A 12,680-nucleotide genomic window follows, 5' to 3' on the forward strand; every position below is an offset into this window, starting at 1 on the left:
ATCTAGTTCCTTGTTTGTCTTCGAGCTCTACATAGTACCATGTCTTCTATTTGTCCAACTACTGCATTTTTAATCTTTCTTTTGTTAACGGATGTTATGCTTTCAGATACGTCGGTCTCTGCGCTGGCATTAAGATTTTAGCTCTGGCGCTGTTCCTTATCGACTGGTGGCTGGTCAGAAGGAGAAGACAGCTGGAGGATCAAGCGCCATCTTTCACTGTGAACGAATTCGTAGGGTCAATTATCAGTCTTGACAAATGTAAGTGGACCCAATCATCGCATCTTCCACCGGATGTTCACAAAAAAACGTTTACATGCTAGCAGTAGAAGAAGCTCGCTGACCCCTCGTCTCGTGCGCAACTATATTATTCAGTCAATCGAAAACAAAATATGCGTCCTAACTTTTCTTGATGACCCACAAAGGAAGAGGATGCACTCTTTCACTTAGTGTAGTTAGTTTCTGTCTGAGTCCCATAATTCTCAAAATAAATAGAAAAATGTCCGACACAATTGCCGCTAAAGGCGTTGAGGACGTCCTGTTCTCTTTAAAAATTATTCAAACCTGTTTAATTGTGTGTAATATTATAAAAAAATATACCATTGTATTTGGAAGAGTCTGAAGAATCGTTATGCGTAAATGTCATCCGCCTAGCTTTCACGGTTAAAGTAGGAAAAATTCTTGAAGTTGAAAGGTTGAGTAGAGATTGTTTCTTGACTTCACGGTGTTTTGTGTTGCAGTGTTCGAGGAGAAACCGCATCACCACAACATGATGGAGGACGGGATCGTCCCGAACTCGGAGACGGCCACGCCGTCCTCGATATCGTCACCCACCGAGCCCACGAAGTCGACGAACCTCGAAGAGACCGGCTCGTCGAACCAGACCCAGGATTCGACGGAATCGGCGAACCGGTCGAAGAGCGCGATGGACGTCGAAGTTCCGGATACGAGGCAAGCACCTCTGGCTCTTGAAGAGCCGGACGTTGAGGTGAAGCCTCTGACTGGTAAACCCATGGAGAACCATGCACGGAACGTTTAATGTTTGTCGCGCGTTAGAGGCTGTACAATTGATTCTATAATATCAAAGTGGGTGATACACGGGGGTTCGATGGCAAATCATTTTGTCGTCGCAGCAAACCTCTAACGATTTGTGCAATCCTAACTGAAGAGGAGAAGGAGGGGGCATGCTCCCCCGAGTCCGCGCCGAGAATCGAAAATCGGTTTGGTCGTGGGGGGAGGAGCCGTGGATCCATGTATTTATGGTGCTAATATACTTTTTTAATGAGATTTAACGAAGAGCGACCGTGATTTAAATTCCGTTGGAACTATAAGTGGAATCATACATTCGTATATTCTTGCACACTGGACGCAGTCCGAGGATATTTTTACAATGATTACATTTTTGCGTGGGATGTATCGTTTACACCGGTACGAAATGATTTGCCATGGATCTCCATTTATGGTTTGGCTATTTTTAGGAACTAATATCACTAGGGTGTACATTTTTACGGCGATGCGATTCTACGGGGTGATCCGATCGTTCTGTTGCCGGTTGTTCGAACGATGGTGAACATGTTTCAAGGACTCTAGAGGGTGATTCAACGACGAAGTCACGCTATGTTTCTTCGTCTGATTTTACAAAAAAGAGCGGTGTTCTATAGATTGACTCCCTTTTCTGTTTAGCGTAGTGTCCTTTCGTTGACCTTGAACTGTGCTTCGCGTTAAAAATAGTGTTTCTAATGTAGAGTGTGTATTAAAACCTGTTTTCTGTAGTGGCAAATACTCAAAAATAGATTCTCAGTGTAATATCTCCAATTACACGTTAATATCCTAATTAACAGTAGGTGTTTACTATATCACTACTACAGTTATACTTATCTAGAAGAAGCGTGTAGCGTATACAAACATGATATAAGATGTGATACAAATACCACTTGAGATAAGGATCCAGTCTCACGGCGGAATCTATGATCATGATATTTTTAAGGTGAAGATCAACTCAAGGTCGGTCGGCGGATGCGTGTTTGCGATATTCCTCCTGGCCTCAACTATCCAAGGTCACCCGTAAAACGAATTTCAAGTACTTTGCATGTCGTCGACATCTCTTCGTCGTTGAACCAACGCGAGGAATCGTCGCCATCGTTCGGCACCGACGCAGTAATGGCAACGGAGGTTAGGGATCACCCTGTACATGTCAATAAATAGGAACATAATAGGTGAACAAAGGTGGCTCGTCTCGGACACGCGTTGTAACCGGTGTTGTAACCTAATCGCGAGGGACTCGCGCTGTCCGAAATGAGCTCTGACGAAACCGGCCTTGAACGGTTTTGCGAAACAAGACAAAAGAACAAAAAGAAAAGAAAGAGGAGAAAGATAAAGAAAGAAAGCAAGACGAACGATAGGTAGAAAGAAAATAGGGAAAAGCAAAGGCCAACAAGGACAAACGTTGTAAATATAAAAATTCCTGCCTTAAGAAATACAAGACTAGAAAAACGTATATTTAAAAGAAAAAAAAAAGTAATCGACTAAGTGATAGAGTTAACGATTCTATATAATGAATATCATTGATTGCAGATCGAGAGCTGCGATTTATTTTATAACTAGTGGTTAGGCTTTCTCAGAAATGAAGTAGTCAATTTAAACGTATAGTGACGTAAAACACGGACGACAAGGATCGTAGTTGACTCGTTTGCGAATACTTTTTTTTTCGTTTTTCGTTCGAAACCAATGGCAACGGCGTAACTGTTTCGCCGTTCTCCGTTTTCAATCATTTTAATTTGTTCTCTCGGTTCCCCCCTTCGCGAGGGAACGGGGCGGAAACCAGACAACTATGCTTTTGAAACGAGCGACGACGCCTGATCTCGAATGTTGTTGTGTTTTTCTTTTTTTTTTTTTTTTTTGTTTTCTCTTGTTTCTTCTCGAACGTACATCGGCGACACTATTTTAAGAGCTTTCCGAGAGCATTAGCATGTAACCGGAAACGGGAGACGATGCTTCGAATGCGACGATAGCGTCGTCGCACTCGTGTCCTATACCGAATGAATTCTATGCTTCCACGCAGCGAAACGAGCAGAAGGGAAAAAAAAAGACGGAAACGAAAGGGAACTCGCAACGGTTTTTGTTAACGGATAACGATTACTCGGCGAAATCAAGGGTCAATTGGAATTAAACGTCACTCCGAGACTCATCTCGACACTAAGTTCTGGCCTGTCGGCCGCTGTCAATAGCTCGCTGACAATCGGCGAGCCCGAATCAGTGGCGGATTATGCGTTTGGAATGGAACAAAACCGCTAAAATTTCAGAACCCCACGGCAAAAATGTTATACCTCTGACATTCAGAACGGACTATCGAATTTATTCGTACTTCTTATTTCGTTGACGGATGTAACACAGTTAAACACGAGCATGATTTAATGGGATCTGCAATAATCCGCCACTGGCCAGGAGTCTACTTGTTTTGTACCTGAAAGCCTGTCGTATCAATTTTCGATATTACAAATGAGAAGAGTTTAACGAAGAGAAAAAAAAAAGGATGTGAGGAAAGCTAACGAGTAAAGAAAGGAAGAGAGAAAGAAACTATATTAACTCAGGAAAAGAGATTCTATAATGCACCTCTAAACTAAATTGATGGGAACGATACAAAGGAGCCGGATAATATGAATAGAGAGAGAATCTATCGCTGGATCTATGAAGTCTTAGCCTAAGAGAAAGTGAAATTATTAAACGTTACTTCAGCTCAATTTCCTTTTAAACGAAAAGAAAAAACAAAAAAAAAAAAATGAAAAAAATACGATCAGAAACTAAGGAGATCGTACGGGAAAGAGAGATACGAGAACTATGCATACAAACAACGTTTTCAGAGGAGTGTAATCGATATTTAGACGTTGACACCGTTCTTTCGTTTGCATGAATCGATGATTTATACTATTCCACAGATGTCGCTTTCGGTACGAAACCGTTCCACGGATCGCTTGTACGATTCTAGCGTTAATTTTACGTAATCTCGAACAATGTACACTTAAGCGATCACAGATGACACAAACATACATACATACATACATACATAACACACTGTTCTGGCTAAAACACGTCACAGCATTTACTTACTTTGAGAAAAGGAAACACTTAACATAGGCTGCGGGCGTTCACGGGGTTCCCAATTTTTTAAAATAACGAATCTCGAACGTCGTCGGATAGGAATTCATTTTTATTGCAAAGACTTCCCGTTTGCTCGACCGTAGAAAACTTGTAAAATACCGTGCGGTCGTTCCGTTAAGTTGTGTACAGCGAGATGTGTGGGAAACGCGCGAGGGCCCGCGGTCTACGCCTATGTACGATAATCTCGCACGCTGTTTGGCCCGTCACTGTCAATTTTTCGAAGTGTAGTACACGCTACTATATTTTAGAGGCAATTTTGATGTTCGAACTCGGCCGTCAGACTCTCGGGATCCACCGTTCCCGCCATCCTCGAGACCGTGATGATCTCTCTAACTAACATATTGTAAAATGCACTTACATATATTATACATACATATACCTACTTTTGTGATATGAATCTCTATCGAACGGTGGACCCCGATCGCGCACGGCCCCCCGTAGAGGTTAACCTAAAGGAACGATGGGGGAAAACCATGAAAGAGATAAAATAAAATAAAAGTGCTGTGAAGATGACAAAAAAAAAGAAAAAGAAAAAGAGATACACGTCGAATCAAATACAATTTACACTACGACGGTGAGGATGCGTATCGCAGCAGGGTGGATCGCCTGGGTGAGTCACTGTAACTGAATCGCGTTCAGTATCGTTCTGTTTTTTTTTCTTTTCTTTTCTTTTTTCTCTCTCTCTCTCTCTCTCTCTCTCTCTCTCTCTCTTTATTTCCCCGACTTTATCGCGGAGATTATGAACCCTTATCTGTCGTAGGCTATACACGTTACAATGTGAATACCTTGTGGCTTATTTTGAGATAGACACTAGACGCGATTCTACGGTGCAATCGTTAGGCGAATGTAACATACAGAAAACGGAGAAAAAATCATTGGAAAATACAATAGATTGTAACCGATCAGTTTAGATCCGGATTGAAAATGTAGCGCGTTTTGATGCTTAATTAAGGTACAGCTAGGTAAAAGAATCATGTGAATATAATGTTAACAGAAGGATATATCATTGGACGATTTAGCGGTACGTAATTGTGTTAATACGAGGCTTAAGTAATACGTTTTAACGTTTGTATTGTGCTGCAGTGAAGCCGCTGCTAGGTAATTGTATAAAACGGAATCGGATGTTTAATAGAGTATAACTCATAGGGCTTCTATAGCCGGCAAGTTTCAGTCGATTAGGTGAAAACGGTTTCAAAAGTCTCCCAAGAGTCTATTTTATCTTTTTAATTTGATCTCTACTAAGTCCCCCAGCTCCAGCTAGCTAACATATTTTACACAAATCATCAGATGGACTAAAATAACTTGTACCATATGTTTGTACTTTTTCTTAGCGATGAGTTCTTGAAACTTTAATATCTACATTTCTTGGAGTAAGCGAGGAACACGATAAGTTGAAGTGCAGTAAAGTGTCATTCGGATAGATGAAGCAAGAGTGACGTTAGGAGGCTGAGTTCATTGCCACAAGACAGACCACCCAGGTTTCTCGAGCTCTCTGTAAACATGTTGTTGATAAGGTAACCTCGTATACTGTTTACCGTCCTATCTATCATCAACAAACACAGAACGAAGGAGGTATCGTTCGTGCTATGTAACTTCCCTTTCCACAGTCAGTTTGTAACAGATGACAAAATGCGATACAAACACACGGAAATTATAGCCGAGTGTGACCTTTCCGTGCTCAAGGTCGTCTCAAGTTCACGCTCCGTGTTCTCCACATTATTTATCATTATTTATCCATTTTTAAATTGCCCAATCAAGATACAGTGACTCATCTTGCTCGAAATGTTGCTAGCTGCTTCCTTGGGACCTTTCTAGGATAAAAATAATCATTTTTTGGACAGGTTCTTTCTCAATGTACAAAATACCTTTTTTATCGCTTGTTAAAATGAAGGATTGGTTTAGTTCTGATTTTATTGAGGATGAAAATCTTTTCATTATTTTATTAGCAGTAAAGGGTAAAAACAATTTTCATTTACAGCGACAAAACGATTTATTGAGCTAGAAGCAAAATTGTTGTTTTGAGAAATTCAATGAAATAGAAACAGCAATGTTATTCATAACCTAAGAAGCTATCTCAAGTTTAATTTCTTGGAAAATTCTTAAATATCTGTTACGTACAGTACAATTATTAAAAATCTTCCAAAACGTTAAGATCCTTTTGCTATTTTACTGCGCTCGTGTGAAAGGTCCTAATGGAGAGAAAAAATTTGCAGAATTAATTGTACACTGTTCAAGCGATTTTCCGAGGAAATGGCTCGTGGATCTATACGGTGACGATCCATCCTGCCCGTCTGCCAAAACACCGCAACTGTACATATAAGTAGTTAGAACGATTTATATTGAACAATTGAAGTTAAAGGCGGAGTGCGTGGTACACGTATTATATACGATAAAAATATAGATTTTATGTGGTCGCTACTGTTAACATAACGTTCCGTTTCTGCGCGAAACTACGATCGCGGAAGTGGACATAGAACAAAAAAAAAACTGAAGGAAAATTATAATGATTTCTGGGGGAGGGACGATTGCGCGCGGCGACCCGCACAATTTATCACTCGCGTTACTTAAATATTTTTACAGAGGCCATTTTATTCACACGCACCTCGATCGCGTTCGCAAAACGAATGGAAAAAGATTATCCTCGATCTGATTTCGCCTGACCGATTCATTCGATCATAGTGTTAAAAACCGTCACCGCGCTACCGTAAACAAAAGCAAAAAGAAGAAAAACAAGATCACTACTACTATCACTACTACTCTTAACGCTAGCGTTTTAACACATCGTTTTACGTTTACTTCTAACTGACATAATTATTTAGTCAATTCGAACGACGTTTCTGTTTCGTCACGCGTCTATTTGCTGTAATGTAACATTCCCAACGCTACAGTAAAAGAAAGAAAAAGTGAAAGAGATTTTGCGTGACTGTGTGTGTGTGTGCGTGCGTGCATGCGCGTGCTTGCGTATGATTGAGAGAGAGAGAGAGAGAGAGAGAGAGAGAGAGAGAGAGAGAGAGAGAGAGAATGAGCGAAAGAGGAATGCGTTTTAAGTATTAGGTGGGAGTTCTAATAGGTAAACGAAAATTTAAATTAAAGAATGTTGTGTACATAGATATTGACTATTATATACAGTAAATATAAACTGCTTATAGATGTAATGTATTTTTTGTAGGGACCATAATATAAGCAGAAAAACAATATGAAACGTTTTTGATCAGTACCGAAGAGTGATATGAAATTGCGACGGTTCTGTGTAAAGTTTATGAAAAGCAATACGTGGTTGCTGAGAGGAACAGGGGGGGGGGGGGGGAGCGTTTAGGGGATTACGGGCTCAGGAACAGGGATGAGCAAAATTTTCTACGAGCGTGTTAATTCATCCGATAAAAACATTTTCGGAGCCTCGAAGAATCTTCCGTGCGATTCTGCGACTCGAAATTTTTGCTCACCTTTGATTCCGGACACCGAAAAGAAAACAAAGCTCACAAATCAGGGGTATCGAATGTTTCCGAGTTAACGACGGAGTTGGAGGATCGCAAAACGAGTTTGGCGAGAATTGTAGCCCGTTACGTTTTTATTTGTGCTAACGTTCGTAGAAGAGAGCTTGATGGCGCCATGTTCCGAGAGATGGGTGACGAGCGATTTCGAATAATGAATGAAGGACGAGTTGCTTATATTGTTTGTCGAGGAACGATTCGAACTCTAATTAGCGAATGCGCCGACACTACGTTTTCAATAAAAAATAAACACATATCGAATTTTTAGTAAGTTTCAGTTGGTTGTTTTATTTTCCACAGTTTCGATCGGCCGCGGGTTTGGCTTGTGGGAGCTGTACAATCATTTTACGCGCTGTACTTAGGTAAACCTAACCGACATTATTGAACCTCTCAATATTCCTATACTCAAAAGAATAGAAAAGCGACGACTAATATTATTTCCATACTAACACTTCCCTGGTAAAAAAATTTCGAATAAACGGTTACCGGTCGCGCCGCATTTGGTCGAACACGATATTTTTTAGCGTCGTAATAGTTCATTTATTGTTCGAAGAAATTGCTATTCATTTCTGCGAGGACATGATCTCTTCTGCGAATTAATCGGGACGATTATGAACAACCATAGGCGCGGCAAACTCAGTTGTCTGCTCAAGGCCACTTCCTTCACTGTCACGTGTGAACTATAGTCGGACTGTATAATCTTGTTCTAAATTATTACGGTACATTTAAAGTTTACGGAAAGATGAAGGTTTTAGTAAATTGCAGGTATTTCAATTTTGTACGTTTTCTGCAGACTTTAGCGTAGATTTATGAACACGTTTATGCTAATTAATTGGTCAGAGTACAACAGTCTTCGAAAAGTGTTCCTGAAGATCTCGGCTGATCTTGCCGCGCACAAAAGCCATCAGGATAAGCGGAAGATCGTCTCGATGCAGCACCGAGGTATCATACGTTCGCAAAAGTCTGTTCATGCGAAATCGCGCGACGTGCAAAACCATTTCAATCGAATTCCTGGGATTGTTATGCGAGTAACCGTTACCGGACTGCAGACTTTATGCGCCTAAGCAGAGAACCGTTCGCGATGCTAAGACCCTGTTTAACTTCAATAGACCTGCTGACCTTACCCATTGTCTTAATGAAGCTAGAAACAAGAGAGAATTAGTATTAATGAGGCTGAGCGAGAGGAGGACTTTGAGGAATGTATAGAACTTAAAAAATGTGGTCATTAATTCGCGCATTAAAAATCCCATTTATTTTCGCTTTCCGGGAGAAGATATTAATTATTAAAGGTCTACATTTTTTTCACGTTTTGCAATATCTTTCTCCATAAAAATCTGCAGCCCGTTAACTGCTCGCATTCCAAGCATCTTTCATATATAGTCCTTTTGTTTTTCGATCGAACGACCGTTTCGTTGCACCGTGTAACTTGAGAACTATGCCTTAAAACGAAAGAAAGATTTTAAAAGACAAAGAAAAAAAATTATGCGCAATTCGTAAGAAACGCGTAACGATGGTACAACTGGCAAGGAAATCAATGGTGATGAAAAACGATTGTAATTTATGAACAGAGAAGACGAGTGTGCGAGAGAGAGAGCGCGAGAGAGAGAGAGAGAGAACGCGAGCGAAAGAGAAAGAACGAGAGAGATCTATAATATAGAGATTATATAAAATAATGTTAGACTCTAAGAGATTCTCGTATTCGCCCCGGTCATAATGATTTTGTCCTCTCCCTGTTGGAACCCCGCTCCTTTCGATTATGGTTTCATCGTTTTCCACCCCCCCCCCTCCCTTAGGGAATGAATATAATTGTCGTGTGTGTGCGCGCATACAAACGCTGTTCTTTCACGAGGATACGTTCTGTTTTTCATATCAGACTATTCTCTGAATCTCTTCCTTAGATCCGAGAACCGAGACACACTTTGTAAGTCGTTGTTAGTTATTCCGAACGATCGTTTTCACACTGATCGATCGAGGGACGGCGATCGTGATATATCGTCGTTGTTATCGGTGACCGCCTTTTACTCGACTCTCATTCGAACTTAATTTCTTCAGAAGTAAGGCACAAACAATGTATTTACAATGAATAAATGTTTTGAAACCTGTTAAACGACTCGAACTCCACTATTTTATGCCGCAGCGCCCCGTCCGACCAAGTCTTCCCGGAACTCCTCCCGGTACCAAGATGGCGTCGCAGTGTCTTCGATTTGGAGATAGTACGTTTCAATCTTGAGATGGTAAAACCCTTTGCGGTCCGAAACGTCTCTTTTCTATTTCAGAACTTGCGTCAACATCGTATAATTCAGTTATATTTACGCTAAAAGTGTGTAGACAGCAAACGAATTTAAAAATGTCAGTATATTATTTTCAACTTTTTAAGATCATTCCAGAAAGAATCTTCTATACGACTGGTGTTTCTTGCAATTGCTGCCAACAACTTTCATTTTGCATAAAGATCCGCGGTCTTGTTACATTTTTATAGCTTTGCTAGTCTACAATACAACGGCTGAAAAATACTACAATTGTTACATGAAATTGTGGCATTATTGATCAACGTACTGCGAGTCAGTAAAATAAGTTGCAAAGTTTGTGCAAAAGGCAGAAAGGGTTAATATTTTAAAAGTGACCGAATTTTTTCAGTCTCGATGTAATCAGAGTAACAAAATGGAGCGAGAAGGTTCAGCAATGCCTGTCTAAAGAAATTTTGATAATTCAAAATAACTCGACACAAAATATGACTAACGCAAAGTGCGATCTCGCTTTCAAGTCTTTAACAACAGAGTGCAAAATCCTCTTTGCAAATTCGACTGAGTCATCCGGTGTCTCGCAGTTCCTCGGGTATTAGATAATAATCACTCATTCCTCGAATCGCATCGTAATCTACGTGAATCAATGTCGTTAAAAGTAATGCACCGACTCGGTTCGGTGATGCAGACGTTTCGCGGAGAAGTACGGTCGGAATGACATTATGTGAACAATACCCTCTTATCCCTGAGAAGATACGATTCTATTAAGAAACTTCGATGCGACCGATCGATCTTGTATTTTTCTATGAGTTACATTTGCAAGTGACACGGTTAAATATAACCGCGTAAAAATGGCTCTGCTCGCGTATAAAAATCTCCCATAAAAGGTGAGATACGAGAACGGACCACGGTCGCGAAATAAAAATAGCGCGAATGTCTCCTCGCGCGTGGCTTGAACGGTTATTAATTATCCGATCTACCGGCGCGGCGTCGCGCCGTGCCGGATTTAATTACACCGCGTTGTTGCACTCGATACCGATCGCCACGCAATCCACCGAAAGACCAACAGAATTTGTGTAACGTTGAGTTACGAGCGAATCTCCGTGGAAAGTGGTGGAACTCATTTCTTCCTGTTATGCAATCCTCGCGAACGATAACCAGGTAATCGGCTCTGCGGTGCAGCATAATGCTGACCGATGCAGGTGCACTGGATCCGCCTCTCGAAATTGAGAAACCGACCTTCGAGATCTCTTCCTCAATTGTCTTCATTTATTCAATGCTCAGAAACTGGCGTATACAGTTTAACACCTATGTGCCAGCATCAGTAAAATTTCTGAAATTTTTTTATTTTACAGTTGTTGAAATTATAACGATGCATTGGAAATGATTATAAGAAATAGACGGTGGGACGTAACACAGAAGGTCAAAGTTCAGAGGGTCTACCCGCTATTAAGCTTGACCTTAATTTTATTGTCGTTTCCATTGTCGAGGAGTCATTATTTCCACGAAAATCGTTTTATCATCGGGACCTCCAGGCTAAGAATAAAAACGTACAATTAACCGAGTTGCCGAAAGTCGGGACCATTTCGTGGAATTAGGGGTTGATTATTCAGAATCGTTCGTAATTTCCTGGTACTGGAGGCGTGACGTAATATCCCCGAACATGCGATGTGCTTAAAAATAGCCCCATTGATTGGTGTATTTACTTTCATTAATCATTATTAACGGTGTCGTTCTCACAGTATAAACAACATTACAACAGTATAAATAACATTTATCGATGTTGCTTAATACCGGTAAAGTGTCTTGTAACAGAACACATCTAGCAAGGTGAAATAATCCCTGAACTTCATATCTTTATTCAGAGGAAAATTTGTCCACGTCAATTATAATAAACAAAAATTGAAGAAGAGTATATATCTTCTAATGTCATTGCAATTTTGTATTTGTATCCAGTTTGGACCGAGAGAACCGTTCGGACTTGATATTGGAATCGAACTGTCATACGTAGCGCGATCTACCATGTAAAATCTAGCATTGTATCTTTCAGCGGTTTGAATCTGGTGCGCAAACCGGGCTCGACCAATGGGGCGACAGGGCGACGGCGGCCCCCTCGCGGCCGTCTTCCGCCATTTCTATCAATTGTTCACAGGCTTCTGTGGCGTACAGACGTGCGCGAGTGTGTTCGGTGTATTTCTATCGTCTACGGAGTCGGGTTTTCGCTAACGAACGCCCCACCGTACCTTCCATATTCAATGTGTATGGCGATTCAGGTGAGTGCCGAAATGCAACGTTTGTTATTTCACGCCGACACCGTTCAACGGAGACCATTCGGTTGGACCACGAGTGCATCCGTTGCCGAAAAGCGCCCACGGTCGTCGCATTTCGCCCGTGTGTACGGGCGCGTGTCCCTGCCGCTTGGGCTGCGTGCCTGCCACCGTGTATACATATACGATTCCCCTTAAATGTGTGAAGTGGTGTGCGTGCCCGTTTCGTGCGTGTGTCTGTCGGCCTCTCTCTTTCTCTCTCTTTTCGTTGGTTGGCGCGTTTGCGCTCGCGTGCGAGCCTCTCTACGAGCGCACCGAGGCTCTCCTCGTCCTCTCCACGGTTCTACACGCATCGAAATACGTGTGTTGAAATGCGCGGACGACGAACTCTGGCGTCCCGTCGAAACCAGCCGCCGCCGTCGCCGACCTCCTCTGCCCTTCGCTTTGGAAATAATCCCTCCACCAACGTCCCTCGCGTGCTGCCCACCGTATCCTTCTTCTTCTTGTTCTTCGTTGTCTACCCA

General features: G+C 41.6%; 2 protein-coding genes across 6 annotated transcripts in view; both read left to right on the forward strand.

The window, feature by feature from the left end:
• Positions 1–9,753, forward strand: part of LOC143365287 (solute carrier organic anion transporter family member 3A1-like) — a 100,483-nt gene extending 90,730 nt beyond the window's left edge. For all 4 annotated transcript variants that reach the window (XM_076805334.1, XM_076805333.1, XM_076805336.1 and 1 more), the window contains 2 exons: positions 107–258; positions 738–9,753. In XM_076805334.1, coding sequence (XP_076661449.1) covers positions 107–258; positions 738–1,036 — 451 coding nt within the window. In that variant the 3' untranslated portion in view covers positions 1,037–9,753. The remainder of the gene's footprint in view (positions 1–106; positions 259–737) is intronic.
• Positions 9,754–12,011: 2,258 nt separating this feature from the next.
• The window catches only part of LOC143365291 (PRL-1 phosphatase-like), a 64,380-nt gene continuing 63,711 nt past the window's right edge, over positions 12,012–12,680 (forward strand). For both annotated transcript variants that reach the window (XR_013084525.1, XM_076805339.1), the window contains exon 1: positions 12,012–12,162. The gene's annotated coding sequence lies outside the window, so the exon portion shown is untranslated. The remainder of the gene's footprint in view (positions 12,163–12,680) is intronic.

Source organism: Halictus rubicundus, chromosome 2 (assembly GCF_050948215.1).
Source record: "Halictus rubicundus isolate RS-2024b chromosome 2, iyHalRubi1_principal, whole genome shotgun sequence".
Classification (NCBI taxonomy): domain Eukaryota; kingdom Metazoa; phylum Arthropoda; class Insecta; order Hymenoptera; family Halictidae; genus Halictus; species Halictus rubicundus.